General features: G+C 44.0%; 2 protein-coding genes across 5 annotated transcripts in view; one reads left to right on the forward strand and one right to left on the reverse strand.

The window, feature by feature from the left end:
• The window catches only part of ARHGAP26 (Rho GTPase activating protein 26), a 502,534-nt gene that overhangs the window by 218,155 nt on the left and 259,337 nt on the right, over window positions 1-25,042 (reverse strand). The window lies entirely within an intron of this gene.
• LOC146072160 (acrosin-like) lies at window positions 15,318-16,342 on the forward strand. Its single transcript, XM_083179495.1, has 2 exons — window positions 15,318-15,747; window positions 15,912-16,342. Exons 1-2 carry the CDS (start codon window positions 15,318-15,320, stop codon window positions 16,340-16,342), a joined length of 861 nt encoding a protein of 286 aa, XP_083035621.1.

Genomic DNA, 25,042 nt, shown 5'->3' on the forward strand with positions numbered 1-25,042 from the left:
CTGGTCTTTGTCCTAAGGAGCCCCGATGTAATGCACCTGCTGCACAAATGGTAGTTCCACCTCTGCAAAAGTATATTCTCCAAATTTAATTGAAAGAATTTTGTAAAACAACATGTTATAGTCAATTGCTTTTAAAAGTTAGGAGCATAAAGGCGTGTGGAAAATGAGGAAACTTAATTGTAACAAACTATTGCCCTGTGCAGGCAATAGGGAGCACAACTCATCATAAAACAATCCCTCTTGGCACGTCAGGTCAGACTTTGATTTGTTGAAAATGTGTCTTATTCACAACACAATGTGAATATGCAAGTGTCAAATAAAATGAATCACAGTCTCCTGGTGCATCCTGGTCACATTGCGTTGTCAGCATGTGACTAAAATGCATGCTCAGGCAAAAAGAATTATAACTGCTGTGAATATGAACCAATTAAACTATACCTATTTATCTAGAATATCTTTGGTTGCTATGGCAACATTTCCCCTTCTATAAACCCGCACTACAGTAAATATAGTATGCTCCCCAGTGACTACTTTAAGCAACATGAGCAGCGAAGGAATCTGGATGATTGAAATTCAATAAGTCAACACCATATAGTTGACATGCATTAGTCTGATAGGTACACAAAGGTCGACATGACAATGGTAGACACACAAATGGTCGACCCAGCTGCAAAAGTAAAAAACACAAAAAGTTTGGTCTTTGATCTTCATGTTCCAGTGAGTCTGGCATATCACATATAAAATGGTGGCACAGTGAGGGCAATGCATTATAAATAAGAACTACAATTTGTTTTATACTAATCCAGTATGGTGATGAGCAGAGGTATTTTGCAATGACATCACTGCATGGCAGAGATGCACACTGGAAGTCCAGCAAAGAAGTTGGTCACCAGTGGACAGCAACCATGAACATTCACAAGGGATATGGTCACTAGGTCAACACATGAAATACTGGCGAGTGCAGGCGGTACACTGAAACAGTGTCAATGTCCACTTATGTCAAAATATGGGACAAATAAAAGCAATAAAAACACTCATGTTGACCTTCCCATTGTCAACCGAATGCTTGAGTCGACATTTCAACCTTAGCCATGTCGACCTATTTAATGTGTCAACCTAAGCCCTGTCAAGCTTTAGTGGTCAACCTAATGCCTATTGACTTTATAGTGTTGACCCTATGACCCATACCATATTTACAACTGCAAGGTAAAAGTCCACTCTATGGGCCTTATTCTGATTGAGTCGGACGGCTCCGTGTGCGGTCGGACAGCCGATGTTTGCGCATGTGCAGAGGCATTTGTGCGCATGTGTGAACGCCTCGCACGTTTGAATATGGCGTGAAGTCCGTGCAGAAAACGATCGGTCTGAACCATCCGAGCAGGGGGTGGAGAGGGGGGTGAAGGGCTGTTTGGGCTCATTACCATATGGGCGTTCCCATGAAAACTCTGGGTGTACGTATGGTAATCCGGCCATGACGCACGTGTGGGGGGGCGGACAGCTGACATAGCCGGATGTCAGCTGCTCACCCATATCCCTGCTTTCATACGGAAAAATGTCCGAGTGGTCTGGAGCACTCGGTGCTGCCTATCCGCCCAATCCATCATTTGATGGTCGTGACCATCGGAGGATGGTAGAGGTTCCCACAGATGGAGGAGGTGTTCACATGAAACATCCACTCGCGGTCCGTTCACTCGGCGTATTTCCGCATTCGGGCGGTGTGAGCGATCCGTACGGTAGGCGGGGCTAAGAACACTCGGTCCCTGTCCAAAATACGCATCCATCCGAATCAACTAGAATAAGGGCCAATGTGTTCCTGGAAAACAAAAGATATATTTTAAACGAATGCTCTGATGACATCTCATCATTTTGTCTCTCCCATCATGTAAGAAATGTGTCACTATTCCTACAGCCACGCAAAGTCACTCAGTCTCAGATTTATGATTTAAAGTACACACACCAATTAATATTTACTGAGCAATTTCTTACACATTTGAATAGAAGATGTCAACACTGAAGGGTGTTTTAACGTAGCATAAGGACGCATTTTGAAATTAAAACAGGATTCCATTCTCAGCATTTACAAATACAGCCACGAGAAGAGATAGATATGTAAATAAATTCTATTGATAAATCAAGAATCACTTCAAGGCCTATCTGAAAGAAACACAATGATCACTGTTTCTATGGAAACAGTCACAAAAATACCACACTGAACCCACCACTGTAGCCAGTCCTGAATAAACGGCTACCACCATTGTACCCTTTCACATCTGAAACACAAATGCAATCTCCCATATCTGATAATACAATAAAGATTTTTTTTAAAAACATGACTAAGACAGTGATGCTTTTTGCTTTCTGATCATTCAATTCATAAACTCATTTCATGCTCAAAATTCTTCACAATATTGTAAAAAAATTACCTACATGTTATGTGTACAAGGTGTATATGAAACAGCAACTGGGGGGGGGGGGGTGCTTATAGGGGTCACATACCCATTGTGCTGGATGTGATAGACATACATACAGGGCCGGATTTGGCACGGGCCTAGGGCCGGCACCTGTCTTGGGCGGCAGCCGCCAGGCACCTGCTGCCAATCAGCCTAGCTACCCCCTCACAGCCTGCTCGAGCACCTCTGCAGTGTGGCCTCCTGGATGCTCACTCACATCAGTCTCCTCCGACCCACGCCGGAAGGAAGGGGCAGCGAGATGCACCGTATTGCAGGGCTGTCTACTTTTTTTCTGCCTTCTCCGGGACAGGACAGACAGTTCAGCGTAGCAGGGGAGGGGCGGTGGAAGTAACATCTTGTTGGGGTCGTGACCAGCGTTATTGCATCCTCATAGCACGCCCTCCGCTGAGCAATGCCGTTATTTCGGCCATTGCACTTTGGGGGGGGGGGGGGGGGGCAGTGCGCGCGGGAGCCGGACAGCTTTCCGGGAGGGTGACCCGGTTTCTGGGGTAGGTTACCCTGCCGTATGGTCATCCTAATTGTTCCAATTAACAAAAAAACTATGCTAAATTTTAGCGCAATCGGAAAACTACAGGGAAACTCTCATCGACTCTGAAATTTGGACATTTTATCCCGGAAACTCTTTATTTTTTAAATACATTCCCTTTTATCTCTTATAGAAAAAAAATAAAAATCTATGTTATTCATTGTATTAGAGCAATGGTTCCCAACCCTGGTCCTCAAGTACCCCCCAACAGTGCACGTTTTCCAGGTCACCCAGCAGGTGCACTCATTATTCAGTTACATTTTAAAAGATCCACAGGTGGAGCTAATTATTTTGCCTGTGATTCTGTATGGAGACCTGGAAAATGTGCACTGTTGGGGGTACTTGAGGACCAGGGTTGGGAACCACTGTATTAGAGGGATAAGTCACAATAAATATAATGGGGAAGGCAAGGCAACTTGCAAAGCTGGGGGCAGAGTGCAGTTATATAGCTATAATTGTAACTTGTTAATTTTGTTGTGGCATTATGATACATATCGTCCCCTGTTGTCTTAGCCCTAGCAAAGTTGGAAAGCCAGGTTTATAACCTCACCCTTTTTATAATGTTATGTGCTTTCTATACTTATTTTGTTACCAAATATGGGGTGAAATCTAATAGGGTGCGATTTCTGAAAATGTCACATTTGCCACAGACTTACTATACAAGGTTCCATGGCTCAAACATGATGACCTTGGCTGGCCAGCCCTTGACTGGGTACCTGGGGGAGTGGGGACCCCAAATAAAGGGGTCCCCCAAGCTTCAACCACCCAGGATTGAAGCCCAGGGCTGTCCCTGGCCCACTGGTATGTTGTGGCCAGGCTAATAATTAAAGTGTGAAAAATAAAATAAAAAATTGCTTTTAACAGCGGACCTACAAGTCCCAGAAGGCTTCCCCGGATGCTGGGATTTTGCAAACAAGTACCAGCATGTGGGGCATTAGTAGGTCCCCTTAGAATTGTAGTTTACATGTAAAAATAATGTTACAATTAATACACAGATACATAGTACAGCTTTATTACCACCCCTATTACCCCATACATTCACAAAATTCACAATCTTACAGTTTTCATGTTATTTCAAATTAACTTTTGGAAAATTTGATTCAGAACGTTTTTTAAAAAAAAATTGCTGGGGTTGCCTGGATGTGTCCACAAATTTCTCTAAGAAAAAAAAATGAAAATGGTCAAGATAGGTAAGAGTATACTGCTTTTGAACGGAATTAATCATTGCGTATACTATGTGCCAACTTCAAGGCCACCTAGCAGTTGTCCGATTGAGCTGAAATTTTGCTGATTGGAACAGGATTAGGGGGTGGGAACAGAAAAATATTTGTACATTCATATTAGTCTGTACAGCTTAAAATCTATATATCTTTTTGGAATGTGGGTGGAAACCGAAATACCCGGAGGAAACCCACAAACGGGGAGAATACACAAATGCTGCACAGTTAGGGCCATGGTGGGAATCGAACAATTACCATTACACTTCTGTACTGTGGATGAAAATCTCTGTTCATACACACAGTGATTGTCCCCCTGGCCAGCAATTTTCACAGGCGGTGAATGACTTTCCATAGCAGGACACAGGAGGTGAATGGCGGCCATCAGCGATAATGCGGGAGCGCGCATCAGCGTTCACTTATCATCCGGCCACATACAATGGGCAACTTTTCAGCTGAAGCAGCTCAAACGACAAAACTGCTTTTAGCGCAAAAATCGGCCAGGGTGTATGGGCCTTTAGTCTGATCCTAACATTCACCTTGACAGACACAGGCTAAATAATTCCGTCAATGGGGCAGATGTATGAACGGTCGTTATGGGGGAGAAGGGGTATTAGCGCACGTTATGTGCACTGATACCGCTTCTCCCCCATGTATGAAGCGGCCGGGATGCGGTAATGGACAGGGGCACTATGCGCCCCTGTCCATATCGGCGCTGCTATCAAAATGATAGCAGGCCGAATGTATGAACGGTCAGCATCGCTGACCGTTCCGCACGAAGCCGGATTTGGCTTCGCCAGCCTGAGCTATCTAAACAGCAGGGACAGCGCTGTCCCTGCTGTTAGGTCTGGGCTGCGCTAGGGATCTCGCGTGAACAGCGAGATCCCGCGCATGCCCAGTGCGGCCGGCCGGGGTACAGGAGATAGAGCATCAGTATTAACTGATGCGCTATCTCCAGAAAGGGACATCGCCGAAGGGGGGAGTTAACGCTCCCCCGCTTCGGCAGACAAGATGTTAATACATCTTGTCGATGTCCCTTCCTGCTTCGCCTCGCTATTGAGGCGAAGCAGGAAGTATCATAGCGGCGCGATAAGCGCTGCTATGATACATCTGCCCCACTGTTGTCACAGACACTATGAAAACACATGGACATACCTGGGTTTTTTTTCCACACATTCCAGGAAAATGGCCAGTTACCGCAACCAAACGCTGGATTCCAGTCAGTCAACTTCTGGCCACATTTCCAAACCATACACAAATTATTCAGCTATTCACCATCATTGCGCACACACACCATGATCCATACACATGTGCAAACATTCGGTAATCGCTCGATCTGCAAATTCCGTGATCAGCAATCAATTCTGAATCAGACACCTAAAGTGCCCATATACTAGTTCAATTTGGGCTGATTTCACCCGATCGGGCTGAGCAATCAGCCTAAATTGGATGTGTTTGATGTCCCCCTCAGGTCTAATCCCAGGGACTGGTGGCTCGGGGGGGGGAGGAGGAGGCAGGTCAGATGGCCATACTCTGCTGTAATATCGCAGTAGTATATGGGCGGCCCGCTCATTAAATATGCACGGAGTGGGACCAGTAGTGCTCACTGCTGCCTGGGTACCGTTTCAAACAGCAAAAAAAATAAAAGGGTCTGAAACGGGATGGACCATGCTTTTTTACCATTTTAAAACGGTAAAATCACCCTGGGCCTTTCAGACCGCACATATTACCACTTTGAAACGGTAAAAAACCCGCAAAATACCGGGTAACAAGTGCGGTTTGACAGGGGTATAAGACGCCACTGCCACGCCTTCACTTCAGGGGCTGGAAAGTGGGAATTGGTGGTATTGTGAGGTTGGTGAAGGGGTAAGTTGACACTTTTCCTAGGGTTCCGAGAAGGCTTACACCAGCCCTGGGTTCAAGGATGGGAAAAAACCCAATTAAATTTGCCATTTCTGTTTCATAATTCTAGGTGCAGGGAACAGGATATTTATACAGCTATTAGTAGCAGGGATTAAGTGAATAGGTCTAAGTATTTAAAAATAAGAAAAATGATTGTGCAAGTTCTGTGGTGCAACTCATTAACAGTATGTGAAGGCGTTAGGATGTGACTGACACATTTCTAATGAAAAGTACAGCAATGACGTTAAAATGCTCATTCGCCTCATTATTTTACTTACACTGTAAGTCACACTGTAACCTGCACTTCATACCTACCAACATATAGAGACATGTGAAAATGAGAAATAAGGAAGCACACCTCAATCCTAACTCCCCTTCTATCTGAATATACTGGAGTTATGTGAAAATCTGACCCTTATAAGAATATGGACAGTTGTAAAGTATTGCAACCCATTTGGAACGAAGGCAAGTCTGTCACCAAAAATCTTACCTGGAAAACAAAATAAAATGCTGAATCCTAAATTTTTTCTATGATGCAGCAGTTGCAGGTTTTCCATGCCAAGTTCCTTTGGGTATGGATTGTATGGTCGACAGTGATTAGGTCGACATACTGTAAGGTCGACATGGGACAAGGTCGACAGGTCATTAGGTTAACACAAGCATTAGGTCAATATGGTCTAGATCAACATGGTGCTTTTTGCGGTTTTTTTCCCCGACTGTCACAGTCGACGTGGACACAGTTTTTAAGTGCACCGCGTCCCCTCGCATGGCTCGCCATGCTTTGGGTACACTATTTTATTCTCCCACCGCGCTCTGTGGAAGGTTGGGCATGAAATACCACCCATCGGCACGTCGGCTCAAAAAACAGTGAAAAACACCATGTCGACCTAGACCATGTTGACCTTGTTCCATGTCGACCTAGAACGCTGTCGTCCTAGCAGTGTTGTGATGTATTATTTTGGCAAATCTATCAAGATCCAGCAAGAAAATCAGATTTTTCAACATAACACTACTAATACTGTATTCTCAGCACAAGGTAGAAAAAGGGTTTAAACAATGTTCCTAAGTAAGAACCATGTGGTATATTCGAACACTTGTGATATTTTCCCCTGAGTGTCTGAATCAAGAGAATCAATATATAGGCACCACTTTTCGTCAAACAGAATCACTCTTACTTCAATTGCTGGGAAAGCAATTTGTCTATAATAATACAATGTAGTTACCATTATGGATTTAACAGTACTCAAAAAATCGGGGAGTTCTAGTAGTCCAATTACATAAAATCACTTTCTTTGCCACTGTAACTATAATCAGCAAAAGTGGTAGTACAGTATAGGTGCCTTGGAAGGACCAAGTTCCCAATTAGAGTAGATAGCACAGAGTAAAGCTAGTGGGATCACTTTTAACCGATAGTTTAATCTGCAAATTTTATGGTATTGCCTAAAATTATGGTAAAAAGTTGCGTGTAGCCTCTTGACTCATTCAGTACCATGAAGCATCTACACATTTGGGATTAGGGATGCCAATCCCAGGGCATTTTTTCAATCCCATTTGCGGAGTGGGCGGCCGGGAGCCGGGTTGCCGGGTGGGAGGGCTGCTGGCTTGCCGGGTTGGTAGGCCGTCTCCTACGGTGGGGTGCCTGGGAGCCGGACGACTGAGGCGGGATGTGCGGCTGTGTCCTGCGCAGCATGACCTCTGACCTAGTCATGCTGCGCAGTGCTGCACTGCCGGGTAAGGGAGAAGCCGGGCAGCGTCTGCGTGCTCAGACGCTGCCCGGAATTAGACTTCCCGGGATTGGAAACTCCAATCCCGGGATTGAAATCCCGGGGTTTTGGGGGCCAAGTCCAGGGATCCCGCAGATCCAGATCCCAGGATTGGCCACCCTGCTTGGGATATGTCTACCCTATTGAGTTTTAATATGAACTTCATGACTCCAGGAAGAGCGCAGAAACTTCAAAGAACAGTCATGGTGTTTGAGCAAGGTTTCCAGTGAGGTCACGTAAGGGATATTCCTGGACCAAGAGGCTAACGCATAGTTCCAAACTTACTCATAAGGAGCAAAGAATAACGTTTCACTTAAATACTTAGTTTTGTATGGGTGAAATATAATGAGTGTAAGTAGATCATGAATTGGATCTCGACCAATCATCGCTAAAGCTTGTTGGGATAATGAGCGAACATAATGTGTTACTTGGAGATACATATAGAATGGTCTATTGGGGATGTGATTTTTTTTGTAAAACTCAGAAAATGGTATAATAATGCCACCAGATCTAACACATCTTCAATTTGTGCGATACCATTTTGTGTCCAGAGAGCAAACAACGGGTTTTCTGTTCCCGGAGTAAACAGAGGGTTACCCACAAAAAGGTATACAATGTGACACAAATTGCTCGCCACACCAAATAAGTGTTGTGAAATAAATTAGAGAGCAGGGATGGGTAAGTGAAGTAAATAAGCCAAATCATAGGGAGCAAACCTCACTAACACCAAAGGAGTGCGAGTGTAATTCTCTCTGCCCAAGAGCTAGTCCCGGATATAGCTGAAGTGTACTGCTCGGGTAAAAGTCAGATCATCAGGAAGGCCTACGCCACTTTCCGTTATTGTAGCTTTGAAACTGCAATACGTGGATGGCCACCCTTCCACAGAAATTTAGAGAACATTGTAGTACATAATTGTGCATCACGTTTAAAAATACTAATAGGTAACATTTGAATGAGAAAATAAATTTTAGGAAATACAACAATTTCGATCAGAGCCACTCTGCCCAAAAGTAAGAGGAATAAAAACTTCCAGGCTTCCAACAGAGGAAATCGAGGAGATCACTGCTGTGAAATTAAGGCAGGAAAAGGAGTTTATGGCTATAGGGATATTGATACCTAGATATTTAATATGTGTGGTTGTTATTTTGAAGTAAGAGTAAGCAGCATGTTTAAGATTAGAGGCAGAAATATCCGCTATGGGAAGTTAATTTTATAACCCGTCCATAGTCCCATAGTCACACAGGCGGGAGATGATGGCTGGAAAGAGGACACTGGATACAAATAATAACATATCATCTGCAAATAAAGCCATTTGTATTCATCATTTGCTACCATACTGCCAACAGAAAAGTTTAAGTGTAAACTTTTAACCACTGTAATTAAAATGTTATAAGTATTCATGAATATTTGAAGGTTAGAGTGTGTTGACCAATGGTAACCAGAGATTGATGATTTTGGACACGGCCATCAGTCTCTCACGACTCCTACAGAAAGGGGACTATTTACCCACCTACACAGCACTGCAGTGGTATGCGTTACCATGGCAATCTACCTTATTACAAATACCAGAATACAGAGGTTAAAAGTTCAGCCTACAGCTAGCACTGATACTTGAAATGGCATCATTACAGCAAATTAAGGAAATGTGGAAAGCATTCATAGGCAAGAACAGTGTTTGGAAAAATCATATTTGAAACATCAATGAGAAAGGGAAATGGATGTGTAGGTGAATGTACTAGTGGATTGGAAAGGGGGGCTTCCCAGAATAAGCTAGACTAGACCTTGAGGACAACACACAGACACGAAAGTGCATACATAATGAAACAGAAGAAATCAGAGAGGAGACAATAAGGCAAGGGATGGGCAGACATTAGGCAAATATAAAAAAACCAGAGGGTAACGAAGGCAGCCTAGGTAGCATGGTCTGTATGTGGCTCCTTAAGAAAAAGTACAGGACAAAGATGCAACCATTGCTGTTCGTCCACTGTACAAATGAAGTTCCCAACACTTTCATATACTACTAGAGTCTATATGATTAGTTGGTAGCTGTAGGATGGACAAGCCAGGCTTGGCAGGATGATGAAGATGATTACAATAATAATTAACCACCGCTAATTGTTTGGCCAGTGCTTTTCAATTAGCCCGAGTAATTTTTTGGGTGCCTGAGGCACTATCTGCAATAAGCAGCCACCAGAGACCTGACTATTGGTGACTATACATGGATCCAGAAACTAAACCTGGATCTCATGTTTTTGGCTGAAAATGGGTCATTGACAGAACAATAATAACGGACTATGGGCCTAAGTCAGCATGGATCAGAGTTCACAAGCAACACAATTACTGAACTGCACCTTTGCATTCCGCATGCGCGGGGTCAGTTAGGAAAACAATGTGAGTGAATGGTGTGTGGGTGTGTGTGTGTGTGTGTGTGCGCAAGTCTGAGTAAAAGACATGGTTTTGCCCATTAGAGAAAGATTTTGAGCAATTTTTTTTTTATATTACTGCAATAATACTAGACTCTAATGGGAAAAACCGTGCTGCGCCTCTTTGCTCAAACTAGCACACACACACCATTCACTCATATTGATTTGCTAACTGACCCCGCGCATGCGGAATGCAAAGGTGCAGTTCAGTAATTGTGTTGCTTGTGAACTCTCTGATCCATGCTGACTTAGGCCCATAGTTTACAGGGGCAGTATCTGTATGTCCTATCCATTTACACTCTATTTAAGATGGAATATAGTACAGCACAGTGGATATTTTGAATGTTCATTAGCGGTTGTAATGCCAGTCGTATGCCTGCCTGCTTGCCATGAAAGTGGACCCACGTTCTCAGCTGTCTGCAGGCCTGATGAGAAAATACACAATCAATATTTCTGTTAGCCTGGTTTCGCTATTGGTGCCATGTCAGGGGCTTGTTGGGATGCCTGGTATCAGGTCAATGCCATATCATAGTGTATTTTATATAGACCGTTTCTTACAGAATTTCTGGACAAGTGGCTATGAATGAGTTGTTTGTTTATTTTTCACACGGTGCAGTAAATTGCTGGGGTCCCATAACATACGTTGTCTTCTTAGGAGGTCCCAGAGCACAATAGCTTGCTGACTGCTGCTCACTGTAGATGACAGCTTCACCAGCAGATTCCATGCAATGATGCATCATTTATCAGTGTGCCAGTGGGTGCAGGGACATGAATTTTTTAGCCCCAGCCAATCAGGTCATCACGGCCCAATCTATTTCACTGGGAGAACTGGGCAGAATCTGGGAGGGTTGCTGACACTCATATCCTGGAACATTACCACATCCCTTTGTGAAAACCAGAGCTCTCTCTACCAGCATGGAACCATTACTGAAGTTAAAGGGGGAGCAGCAGGTCATTTTCAATAATCCCCTACGTCGGGGTCAGTTTATCCACATTACCGTGTGCATGCGCTTACCTTGTATGTTCCTGCTATGATGCACTGTGGTGTTTTACCTTCAGCCTCCGCCACAAGATTTCTTTTTTTGCTGTGTATCTTGTTTTGTTTTTGCATTCTTGCACTGCTTATGCTTGATGGTGCCCATACTGTATATTATGTTTGTCTGTCTGCTAAGGTATTGATTTTATGTTTATTTTAAACTCTGTATTTAAATTGTATTTATAGTACCATTGGACTTTTGGGTGTGCAACACTGCAGAATCTGTGGTGCCTTATAAACAGAGGGAGAAGTCAGAAGGATGGCTACACAACTACAGAATTATCTGTCCAATCTATTTGGTGTGAACAAAAACCCGGAAATGTATGGGAGAAAATGACATATCAAATATGTGCTCCCAAATGCTGGAAAGCAGACAATGGTCAGTTAGACAGAATGGTTAAATCAATCCAACCAATTGTTTTTGTCTATTTCCACTATTTGGGAGCAAAAGCTAATTTTCATTTGATGAAAACAAAAATCTGGAATTGTATATGAGCAGACAGATAAATCTTTAGGTGTGTACACAGCCCAAGAACTACTTCCAGGAGGTGTTAAGCATGTACAGTACTTAGCCTATCATGCATCATGAATCAGCAAGGTTATAGAGGATTTGTATTATATGTTGACAGTGATTATACGGACATTCATTATGTGTACCTGCAATCCCGGAATAGTATTAGATTGCCCGTGCGATGCTTAATGCCAGGCAGCGTCTGTCTTCCCCCCTCCCTCCCGGCTGCACATGTAAGTAAATGTGTGGTGTGGCCGCTTTTGGGGGGCAGGGGTGGTTTTTTTTTGTTTAAACCAGGGATGCCAATCCCGGTATTGAGCATTTTTTTTTTTTTTAAATGCCCTGGAATTGGCACCCCTAGTTGACGTAATCAAAGGTTAATAAACTGTCCCTGGTGGTCCAGTAGTCTCCAGACATGGCTTCCAACAGTCCTCTGACCTCTGAGGGACTGGGATGGTTTTTTAAACCATTTCCCCACGATCATTAAACCTATCCCCAACTTGCCCTACTGCCTAAATGGCATCTCTGGAATGTCAACAATGGTCGACGTGTCCACATTCTGAGATTTCCATTGTGCTATGGACATTCTAATGCCAACGACACAACCCCCATAAGGGTATATGTCACATGGTTGATGTGGCAGAGAGTCATCATTAATACATAGCACCTGCAGTAACTATAGTCTATGACTGTACACACTATAATCATAGTCCTACTGAGAAGTCATCAAAAAATGTACCTTCTTTTCTGTAACCGAATATACCATTTTCTATAGGCTGCAAATAACAAAAGACATCAAATGGAAATGGATACTGCATTCTGGGAGTCTCTGACTTATTTGTGATACTTTTGCGTGTGACAGCAATAATACTATTAATCACGATTGCGGATACTAAATGGTCAAAAGCAAACTATACTACAACTGATCTTTTTGTGTGTGTGTGTGTGTGTGTGTGTGGGGGGGGGGGGGATGAGCACCCCCATGCACACTTCCCTTTAGCACCCTTAGCCCTTTAATAAAGGAGGAGATGGGGCAGGGGGTCACTGCCAGGTCGAACATTCACAAGACCAGAATCAGCAGCGCACCTACATAGAAGACAGACATGCTGAACTGCTCCTCAGTCTCGCTGGCTGCCATGGCAGGGACAAATAAAGCCCAGGTTCAAAGTCTTACTAACCTATTGGGTACTGCCATTTGAGGACTATAGTAGTGGAGCGCTCAGCCTCTCTCCTTTCACCCATCTGACTGCCAGTTATACCCCAGTAAGGCGGCAGCTTATACTATCAGTTGAACCCACTGTTATTGTTGCTGTACCAATCGCCATGACTCCTGTAATTGGCGCGATCCTGTCACCAAGAGCAGGTGTCTAATTCACTAGCATGGCTCATAGAATCGCATTAAGTAGCGATATTGCAGAGGGTGTGAATTTTGTGTGACAATGGGCATCAATCTGGTTATGATGAGCAAAGAAATATCTGTAGGCTTATGCTATTACTGTACTTTACACAGTAACCCTGACACACCCCTCCCAAGTCCAGAAACACCCCTCAGCTCCATCTCTCTGAATCAAACAAGGATAGAAAAAGCCTATCGGGAGGGTGAGGGGAGAAGCTGACACACCCAGTAATAGATCAATGTAAAATACTCACAGATAAAGGCCCTTATCCAAATATGATCACAGTACAAATTTGTTCTCAAAATTTAGATTTCAGTTTCAACACACCCCACCCAAATGTAACTCTCTCTGTACATGTTACATCTACCCCACCTGCAGTGTACATAGTTTTGCCCATTTTGAGAACAAATTTGTAGTGCGATCAGATCTAAATAAGGGCCAAACTCTCCTCACATCCCTGATGCCTGCCCTCTAACTGCTGCTTACCTCAAAATAATAATTATCTGTTGCAGCGCTGCTGTTTGGGGAGGCTGCTGAGCCTCAGAATTTATCCAAGTGCTGCCCTAGAGGAGGCTCTGGAGTCTGACCCCACTGATGGAGTGCAGGTGACAGCTGCATGGCTGCCTCATAAAGGTGTGGGGGTAAGGAGGGGCAGCAGGAACAGTCAGGGGCTGGCAAGTTTGAAGGCAGCAATATTATATATTAAGAGGAAACTAAATGAAAATGAAAAAGAAACAGGTCTTCTACATAGAATCCCACCAATCTCCTACCTACAGTACACACAATGGGCCCAATTCATGCTTGTATGCAATGAAGTAATGATCATGCAACAGAGCGACTATTGGCATGCCTCGCATGTGCATGCTCAGGGTGCCACTGCGATTGCGATCCCCTTGAGGATTTTAATGAAGTGATTGGCAGGAAGTGGTCTCTCTAGTCAGGAGAAAAACATTTATATCCCAAGGCCACAGATGATCTGAAGATGTGCCAGCTCTGCAATGGTGCTTGGCAATGCCTAATAACTTCAGATCATTCAGACATGTGAAATTGGGACAAAAAAAAAAAAAAAAAGCCTGCTGCAAATCAGCAAAGCTCCATCTATAGACCCTTTAGGGGTGTGTGAATTTGAGCAAGTGGGATACATCTGCCCCTGCATCTCATCTTCACAGTCTGATACTTTGCAATACAAATATTTGCCCCTACAGCTGCTGCTAATGTCTGTGTGATGACATTATAAGAATAACGTAATTCACCCTTGGGAAGCATGTGTCTCTGGGATCCAATAAGGTGAGTGGGTTTGGCAGAGATAACTGGGATATCAGTAGCAGGAAGGGGAGGAGGCTTCCTCTTCTTCCTGCAGAATTTTCCCTCCCTCCCTCCCCTTTTGCATTTATTCGGGGGTGGTGGGTTTCATCGCATTAGCTGATAGGCGGGAAAGAACGGCAGGTTTAATCAAATTAGCTTACATTATGTGTTGATGTTACATATATGGCTTGTTTCGGTGCACTCACCTCTCATTGACTTAGGCCTTTGCTGGACCACCCGTTCGGGGACAGCGACCCCACCCGGCCGGGTAGTCAATGCAGTAGGGTGGAGTGGATACCGCTTGTTTGAGTTAGGCCAGTTATGTTTGTAGTTCGGGGTGGAGTTTTAGTTCATTAGCCGTTCTTTCTTGGCCACCATTAGTTAATTTAAATAATCAATTTAGTTTAAAAGTTCTATAAATAAATCAGTTAACAATTTCTGCCAAACCTATGTCTCCGAGTCGTTATTTCAGGTTTAGTCATACAAGTTAAGAATGCGAAATGTTTTACATGCTAGAGGAACACATAAGATGTTGGGATGTTTATACTGTAGTCCTAGAATGTCACAATGAGTAGTAAGGCAGAACAGCACACTAGAATTTATTCTGTTGCCTGATCCCCACCAGTGAGAGAAGCAATTGCTGGAGCTGGTGGTGTTTCCTATACAGATTATAGTATTTGTGCTAATTTGGTTAGTGCTTTTACAAGTTATTTAGTGTTGTTAATTCAACATACTTTAGATTGATTTTGTCTACAAAAAGTGCACCATGAGGCTGAAGGCAGCTGCATACATCACCGTTCTTCTTTTGATATCTGCAAATGATATTGCTGGCGCACCTGTCGCATGTGGAAGTCGCCCCCTGATTAGGGAACAATATGGCTCCCGTATTGTTAGTGGAAAGGATGCATTTCCTGGCTTCTGGCCATGGTTAGTCAGCATCCAACAACCCAAGCTGTTTTTCTTTTACCAACATTTTTGTGGAGGTTCCATCCTGAATGTGAAGTGGGTTATAACGGCTGCCCATTGCTTCCAGGATAAAGGAAAAGACATCTCCACCTTGAGGTTGGTGTTTGGAGCCCACCAGTTATCAAGATTGGATCCAAAAGTGCAGATTCGGCATGTATCAAGACTGATTCAACATGAGAAATACTCATCAGATACAGCAAGTAATGATATTGTCCTTCTACGTGTAGATCAGCCTATATCAGGCATGTCCAACGTTGGCCCTCCAGATGTTTTGAAACTACACATCCCATCATGCTTTGCAATAGTTTTAGCAAACTCTAATAGCAAAACTGTGGCAAAGCATGCTGGGATGTGTAGTTTCACAACATCTGGAGGGCCAACGTTGGACATGCCTGGCCTATATCATTCAATGAATACATTCAGCCAGCATGTCTGCCACTAAAATCCCGAGACATTAAACCCATGAGTGAATGCTACATTACCGGTTGGGGAGTCTTGGAGGAGAAAGCCACACACATTTCAGATATCCTACAGGAGGCTCGCACTGTGATCATTGCTAATAAAGTCTGCAATAGCCGCAATTGGTACAATGGTGCAGTAGGAATACATAACATCTGTGGAGGCTATGAGCGTGGAGGGATTGACAGCTGCCAGGGTGACAGCGGAGGACCTTTAATGTGCAAAGAACCCAATTCTAAGTACTTCTCAGTGGTGGGAATAACAAGTCGGGGAACTGGATGTGGAAGAGCCCGAAAACCAGGGATATACACCTCCACTCAACACTATCTGGACTGGATCCACAAAAAACTTGCACAAGCTGGCTAAGATGGCAGAAGTGTTGCAGGGGAGCACAACAAGATCAATTCATATTAGGAGCCTCCACCTAGCGCTCTCCTGCTTCTTCCAATGGCCCACTAGAGGAAACTCCTCTCAAATCGCTCCTGACAGGAAAGGATGAACAAGATTGCCAATCTTTGTAAAAACGCATTCATAAGGCGGTACAATCAAATGAAGGCTATTGAAATGAATGGACATCTGATTCAAATCCTCCCAGAACATCCTGTTTTAATGACTCTTAGGAATAGGAGTAAATAAAATGATGATATCATCCATTACTGCTGTGAAATGTAGTGTTGTGTTTTATCATCACTGCTCTTCTAACTGAATAGGAAAACCCTGTGCTGTGCCATGTTTTTTTTCCACAAAAAAAGCATTTTTATTAAAGGCACTGTAAAACATACACTAAAATGCACAATAAATATGAAAATTAGCAATTTGCACAATGGCGTCACAATGACCACACTACACTGTATGGTGACTATTAATTCTAGTACTCCATCTCTGCAGTACAGCAACTCTGCAATCCAGGGACATTACCATAAATTGTAAATAACTACCCATTAAAAAAAAAATTTTTTATCAAATTTGGCCGGCATCACACACTTCCACTGGACTCGGACCACATTACATCCCGCACAGTGTGCTCACATAAACAAAAGGGGGAAGACATTCTCCTTAACGCCACACGCACATATTCCACTATAGAAAATCTTGCATTTGTAAATGCATCATTCCAGAGCCAGAGAATAATAGTACTATAGAATAGAGATTTAGGTTTTAATACTTTGATATTAAAATATTGATAAAAGGTAAGAACTAGCGAATAATGTATATAATCATAGGCTCAGTGCACACAAAATAATGCATAAGTCCATTAAATTGAAGATTCTGAAAATAACTATATATGCACCCTGGTGATATACAGATATGTCCTGATTAATCTTTGCTGCGGTCATGCCAATATGCCTCTCTCAGCAGGCCAGGTCACGTGAGAATCTACTGTCAGATGTCTTTTTGCTTATTTTCTGCCAAAAATGCATCTGCTTTGCAATGCAATGTGCTGATTCATGGACCCCACACACACACACACACACACACTAGGTCAGGCACTGGTGCCCGCTGTCGCTCAGCACACAGTGCTGACAGCTTGCACACAGCACGAGCTGTGTGCTGAGCAAGCTGGCAGCGACACTGACGTTCAATTTCGGACAGCGACGTGTATTTCTGTTGCTATAGCCCCTACACACACACACACACTTACGTAGGGGGCATTTTCTAAGCGACTTTACCAAACTATGGACGGGGTGTTCTAACATCCACAGCCCAGCTCCGCCTTCCTGCGGTCAAAGCCCATAGGCTTCTATGGGGCATCGCCACCTTTTTCTGGCGATGCACCCCGTCGCGGTAACCCGGCGGGGGATGCTTAGAGCATCCCAAAATGCGGTAAAAACCCAGATAACAGGGTTTATACAGCATTTTTAGTTTAGAGAATCGCCCCCCTATGTCTGAAAGGGGTATTAGTGACACACACGATATACAAGAGTCACATCACATTTAATAAGCAGTCTCCTTGCATTTCCTAGTCACACTGGGTTATGTACACATTGGATGACAAGTGGTTTCGGCGACATTTTGATGACTGGGACCCATCAAGTGCTCAGGGTCAACTCTGCAGCACGGCTCCTGTGCACTTGACAGTCCTCTGTTGTCCTGCATGTACAGACAGCCACTGACAATGCGGTCCCACGTGTCACTATTGACCGTATGAAAAATCAGCACGATAGCTCAGCAAGACAGCCAGGTCGCCCAGTGTGTACGGGGCTTTAGCATAACAAAGACCATAATTATTTACACAATTTACAGTAAATGTTTTTTTCTTTTGAAGGGGTATACACATGGGGCAATTTCAGCCCCTTTTCTAAGCGATCTGACTAACTCACTTAGAAAAGGAGCACAGAAAGCTCCGTGTATATGCCCTGCAGCAATGCTGATGCATGGCCCAGTGCGTCTATCACCTGGAGGGAAAGCCAGTGCTTGCACTGGCTTTCCTTAGATCGCAGGGCTTTGCCTATAAATCCCCCTTTAGCACAACGCATCGCAATGTGCTGAGCGGGTGCACCGCGATGTGTGCTGAGCGTTCGTGCGGCAGCATGTCTACAAGGGAAACAAAATTATAACATCATCAGACAGCGATCCATTACTGGAGGAAGAGTACTAAAAAATACTGCTGAATGAAAGCAAATCAACATCAATCCCATCTTCATATTTTGACAAAATCTGACAGCAAAAAAAACATTTTAAAGGAAGGTTGTTAATGTGGAGTCTATAGTAAATATTTGTATCTGGTAATCCTATCATAAAACAGAACGAAAAAAAATATTCAGAGAAACAAACCGCCATGTGTTATTGTTTGTATCTACTTAAGCGTCTAAGAAAGTGGATGTGGGTACTTGTTTCCTAGAACGGCGCCCAGATTTTCAATGTACGCAAACGTAGGGAAATCGGATTGCATCGCATGGGCCATTTTAGTGCGGTGCGATGTGATTTTTTTAATGTCATTTATTCACTGCTCTGTGAATGCGATTTTATAGGGTGTGCAATGCCATTACATTAAGTATACAATGATATGATTGTATGACATACAATGATGTTTTACACCCCCCCCCCCCACTATCCACACCAACCCGAAGCGTGACGCTTTCATACCTCCACTATCCCCGTCAGCGTGGAGTTAATTTTTATATAGTGTGGCGAGCGCAGCGAGCCACCAGGCCCGAAGCGTGGTGAGCGCAGTGAGCCCAGTGAGGGGATGCGGATAGCTTTACATGTATTCCGCGTCCGTTCGCCTCGCTGCACTCGCCACACTATATAAAATCAACTCCACGCCGACGTGGATAGTGGGGGTATAAAAAAGTTGTAGGACGCGTACCGCTGCGCTCGCCACGCTTCAGGGTGGCGTGGATAGTGGGGGGGGGGGGGGGGGGTGCGTAAAACCTTATTTTATGACATACAATCATATTACTGTATATCTAATATTACATGAAAAAAATCGCATCGCATGACACTAAAATCGATGCGATGCGATTTCACTACGCAGAATACCCGACTAAGCAAATAGCTTAGTGGGCGCCGTTCTAGGAAACAAATACCTGGATGTGTTGCCCATAGCAATGATTTGCACTTTTATCTCCTTACCGCATTCTAGTAAATGAGTCAGAGTCTGATCGGTTGCTATGGGAACAACCTCCATCATTTGTCTGTTTTAGAAGTTTTATTAAATCTACCTCTAATAATTTTATAAGATAAGCAGTATAATAAAAGCAACTGCTTTAGGTTACAGATAGTCACTCTATAGTATATTCTATAGGCAATTGTCTATATTGTTAAATACAATTATTGGGATTCTATTCTGGAACACATACGGATGACAGCAGCAACTATCAGCAGAAGGATTTACACAATGCTAAACCATAAACTTGAGGAGGCATTGCCATTTATTTATTTACTTACACTTTCTTATATAGCGCAGCAGATTCCGTTGCGCTTTACAATTGTAGACAGTGATAAAACAAACTGGGTAACAACAGACAGACTTGGGGGTAGGAGGGCGCTGCTGCAAGCTTACAATTGCCATTCCAAATCCTCTTAAATGGCAAATCATAGACAGCAATGAGCCTCATATAACGTCAACGTAAAATCCTGATCATTATTACATAAACCCCATATATCTGCCGGGCATCCATGATTCTGTAACTGAAGTTCACAGTTACATGATAACGCTACAGCTATTTCCACAGTAGTCAGTTATTCTTTTGGAATGGAGAGAAAAAAAAAAAAACTTATGACATCTACTTTTGATACTTAATGCAATGTGATGTCACTGATGAAATGATGTTACCCAAATACAGCCAAAATTACAATGTAAACCAGAAAGCCCAGATTAAATTTTCAACATAAGAGCCTTTGATATGTCTGCAAATAGAATAGATTCTGACTGGTCAGGCATGTCATAATCAAACATTAAATACTCCCCAAAGTAGTGTACTATAAATGGAATTATTTGTTTAAGAAAAAAAAAAAAAATAACAGAGAGCAGAAGACTGAGGAGAAATGTGACATGGAAGGATGTATGAACCACAGGAAAAAGCAAAGCAACTCTACTGAAGAAAAAAAAAATACAATTAAAAGTATTTCAATTAAACAAGCTGCTCCATTATTATCTAGAAGCACAAGTGGTAAGTGTTTGTCAGGTCACTGCAAGCATTTATTTGTACAGTACTAAGCAGCCAGTGAAGGAGGGAGCCAAGTGCACTGGTGATAAGCTTCACTGCCTGCAGTTCTACTGTATAAATGACTACAGTTCTGTCCAGTTTAAATTACCCCAAATGACTCAGATAACCGTGCAAAACAAATTTAGTAACTCGCCAGACATTTCGGACAGGACTCACACCCATGCTTGCCTACTCTCCCAGAAGTTGCAGGATGTCCCTGCAACCCGGAAAAACACATGCTTATATCCCACATCCTGCCCACACCCTAATGGGCAGAATCGAGAGAATTGCGGGGAGGGCGCTAAATTAAATTGATGCAATTTTCTAAATTTTAGCTCCGTCTCTTGTGAACCCGTGCATCAAAGCATTTCTCTAAAGTGGGGGTGGGGCATTAACACCAATCAGTGGGGGAAATTGAACACTCTCCAATTAATATCATCAGGAGACTCATATAGGTAGTAATCCAACTTAAGTGCATTATTCCTTAGATATACATGTCTCCATTTTATGCTCCGACGTTTCGGTCCAACATATGGACCTTTATCAAGGAGCTAGAGTCATCAATAGTGTATTCAATCAACGAAGTATGCGCCCAGCAGTGGAATAGATCAGCAGGCCCTATATATATTGCTCCATAGCAAGTTGTTACTTGTGTCATGAATTTTGAGTAGTATGCAATAAGATTTGACCTTGTACTAGAAGGAAAACTGGTGGCTGACTAAGCACAGAGGTTACATAAACCACTAAAGGGTACTGGAGATGCTGTCACTTTATGTAGGTAGTGTTAGCTTACGGTGAGATCTGATGCAGCATTGGCCAATGGGGTGCAAGAGGGGAGGAATGGGCAATTAGAAAGTGGCAAGAAGTGATAACAGCCTTATTTGTGTGTTTTCCCTCCCTCCCATTATGTTGGGTGGCAGTAAAGAACGGTCACTTGGTATATGTATTCGTTTTAACTAGCTAGTGGGTGCGTTCTCCCGACATTGCTATACGGGACGGGACATTCCTGGATGGGAAATGGGTTACACCACTTGCACGGGTGGGTTGCCAGTTGGAGAGTTGTTCACCAGTGGCTGTTTGGTCTGTGTTTGTGTGTGTGTTTGTTACCCTTGACCGTTCTTTAGTGCCGCCACCACTTATCTTCAGATCTAATAGTCAACTTGTCAATCAATAAATTTGACATTACTTTTAAACCCCAGCACTTTTGTCTGTGTCTTCTTTTAGTGGTTAAGGGTTTAAAGTACAGGTTAAGTATCCCTTATCCGAAATGCTCGGGACCACAAGCATTCCGGATAAGGGAATATTCCGGTTTTTGGAATAACTTTTTCTAGCAATACTTACCTGCCCCTGGTGGGTCCCCGATGGTCCCTCGGCGTCCATAGAGTCCTCCGGCGTCCACGGCAGGCCACCAGCACCGTCTCCGGCGTCTCCAGCGGTCCCAGGAGTGCTTTGTGCAAGTTCCCAGGCGCGCCGGTGACGTCACCGGCGCGCGCGCGCACTCGCGCAAAGCACTCCTGGGACCGCTGGAGACGCTGGAGAGGATGCTGAAGGCCTGCAGTGGACGCCAGAGGACTTGGTAAGTATTAAAAAGGGTTAGGGGGAAAAAAATTAATAAAAATAAATTTGAATTATTCCAAAAAAACACGGTTTTTGGAATAATTCGGATACGGGATGCCCGGATACGGGATACCCGACCTGTATGAAGTTATTTTGAAGAGTCATGCATGAAAGATACATGATGGTGAGTTTAAACCAAAACACACTTTTTTTTAAAGCAATGTAACACAGCTCTTAACAATAAGCAGAGCTGACAGATGTGCAGTAATTCATTATCTACTAATTAATCCCATTATATTTCCCCTGTGCTAAGCATGGGATGGAAGGCCACTGTAGATTCTCTGCTACCTTTACTATCCCAACCTGCCGGCTTAGCACTCAGAAAATAAACCTCCTACAACTGAATATAAGAACTTCCAACACATCTATTAGACTCACATCTCTCGGATTATTCACTACATAACGATAGAATACAAGCTTTCAGTACAGGAATGCCAGAAATGAGCCTCTGCAAGGCAAGTACAGTCATTTATAACACTGGAGACAAAATTAGGCAGTGGTTTCATACAGGAAAAAGGCATTCCGAAGAAAGAAATATTGCAAAAATCCAGAACTTGAACTTATTGGTTATTTGAGTAAAAATCTTTTCTATTCTTTGTGGATGGCTCAGTTGGATGCTGTAATCACAATCTAGTCATTCAGAAATTGTTCTAGCAGATCAAAGCAAAGTATTTTAGGATAAGGCGCAGGCCCCCATACACTAGGGCGATATACATGCAATTTGAGCAATTTACATGCAATTTCAGTGATAAATCGCATGTACATGACAAGAAGTGCAATGCAATACACGTCCCCGTGCGCATTGCATAGCACCTCCTAGGTCACACCTGCAGCCGGTGAAATCCGTCGCCGGTCATCAGACCGCCATAGCTGGCCACACAAAACATTGCCACTGCTGTGAGGTCTCCTCAGAGTCCAGCCATCTCCTCTCCTGCGCCTCTGTCTACCCATTGGTGGCAGCAGCCTCAGACACAGGAGAACCGCCCAGGCTGGGGTTCCCCAGAGGGGGGACTCTTCATTGGAGGTCCCCACTCCCCCAGGGACCCTGCCTGGGCTAACTAGCCAGGGTGATCATGCTTTAGGCTTGGGACCTTCTGTAAAAAGTGTCCCCAGCTGTGTCATGACACCGTTGGCGGTATGAGCTCTGTGCTGGTTTCTGAAATACGAGGGACCCCTAATCCTTTTGTCCCCTCTATTTTGGGCACCAGGACTGGGCCAAGAGCCTGGTGCTGGTTCTAGAAATACAGCGGGACCCCATTGTTTTTCCTCCGGTATTTCTGTAACCAGGACCCCACGCCGGTTTTTTAAATGTATTTTTCCATTTTATTAAACGAGAAGCCTGCACCGATCTGTGCAGGCTTCAGCCAAATACGCCTGGAAAATTTGTATTTTCCAGTTGTATTTTCTGCTGAATTACCGACTAAATCCAGCAGTATGGCAGAGATTAAAAAGGATGATACAGCTGATCCTGTGTGCGAATGGGTACAACCAGGATCAGCTGAAAATACAAATGGAGAATACAGCACATTTACAAAGATGCCGTATTCTCCAGGTTAGTGTATGCAGCAAGATAAACTGCATGTGATTTGTCACGGTTGATACATTGCATGCAATATTTCTGATGCAAAATAAACATTCAAGTACAACATCTGACCTGCAGGACTCCCGGGAAGCTGCCAGGGGAGTTCAAGGGAAATCTCATGCAATTTCAAGCATCCGATAATATTGCCCTAGTGTATGTCCACCTTAAAAAGAACTTCGTACCACTTATTTATTGAGTGGCACTTTGCAATTTGATTTCTCGAAATATATCAATTATAAATGATACATTTATAATATACCCTACCAATAAAGTGGTAAATACATTGTACAAATATTTGACTAATAATTTAGGGGCATAAATAAAAGCCAAGTGGATATTAGAAGCCACCTAGAAGATTTAGGTTCTGAATAAGGGTACTAGGTCTGATACAGGTGCTGACGCAAGTGGTCAGCGGATCTCAAAGTACCAATACTCATTATTTGCACATGTGTAGTACAGTACTGCTTTGTTGGATGCACTAAAGCAGGGGTCTTCAACCCATGGCCCGCGGGCCACGAGTGGCCCGCGGAGCTGATCTCAGTGGCCCCCTGCCCGCCATGCACAGGATTTTTATTTTTAAGTAAAAGAAAATGCTGCCGAGGGAGGCAGTGTAATAGAGTCCCCTTGGGTGCCGCCTACCCGATTTCCATTGGCTGCAGGCAGGGCAGAGGAGTGGATCCAGTGCGGCTGAGGGAGGAGGAGGCACGTCTGGTCATGAGCTGGGGAGTTGGGACCCGGCGAAGCTGCGGGAGGAGGAGACGCAGCTGGCGGGTGCAGGGGACCCGGCACTGGAACTGCAGGAGGAGGAGGCACAGCTAGCGGAGGGGACCCGGCGAAACTGCAGGAGGAGGTATGGATGGTGGAAGCAGGTGACCCGTCAAAGCTGCAGGATGAGGAGGTACATCTGGCCGGAAGCAGGGGACCTGGCAAAGCTGCAGGCATTACTGGGGGCATTGTGTGTGTGGGGCATTACTGGGGGCATTGTGTGTGAGGGGCACTGCTGGGGCATTGTGTGTGAGGGGCACTGCTGGGGCATTGTATGTGAGGGGCACTGCTGGGGCATTGTATGTGAGGGGCACTGCTGGGGCATTGTATGTGAGGGGCACTGCTGGGGCATTGTGTGAGGGGCACTGCTGGGGCATTGTGTGAGGGGCACTGCTGGGGCATTGTGTGAGGGGCACTGCTGGGGCATTGTGTGTGAGGGGCACTGCTAGG

This window comes from Crinia signifera, chromosome 4 (genome assembly GCF_055691185.1).
Source record: "Crinia signifera chromosome 4, ASM5569118v1, whole genome shotgun sequence".
Lineage (NCBI taxonomy): Eukaryota > Metazoa > Chordata > Amphibia > Anura > Myobatrachidae > Crinia > Crinia signifera.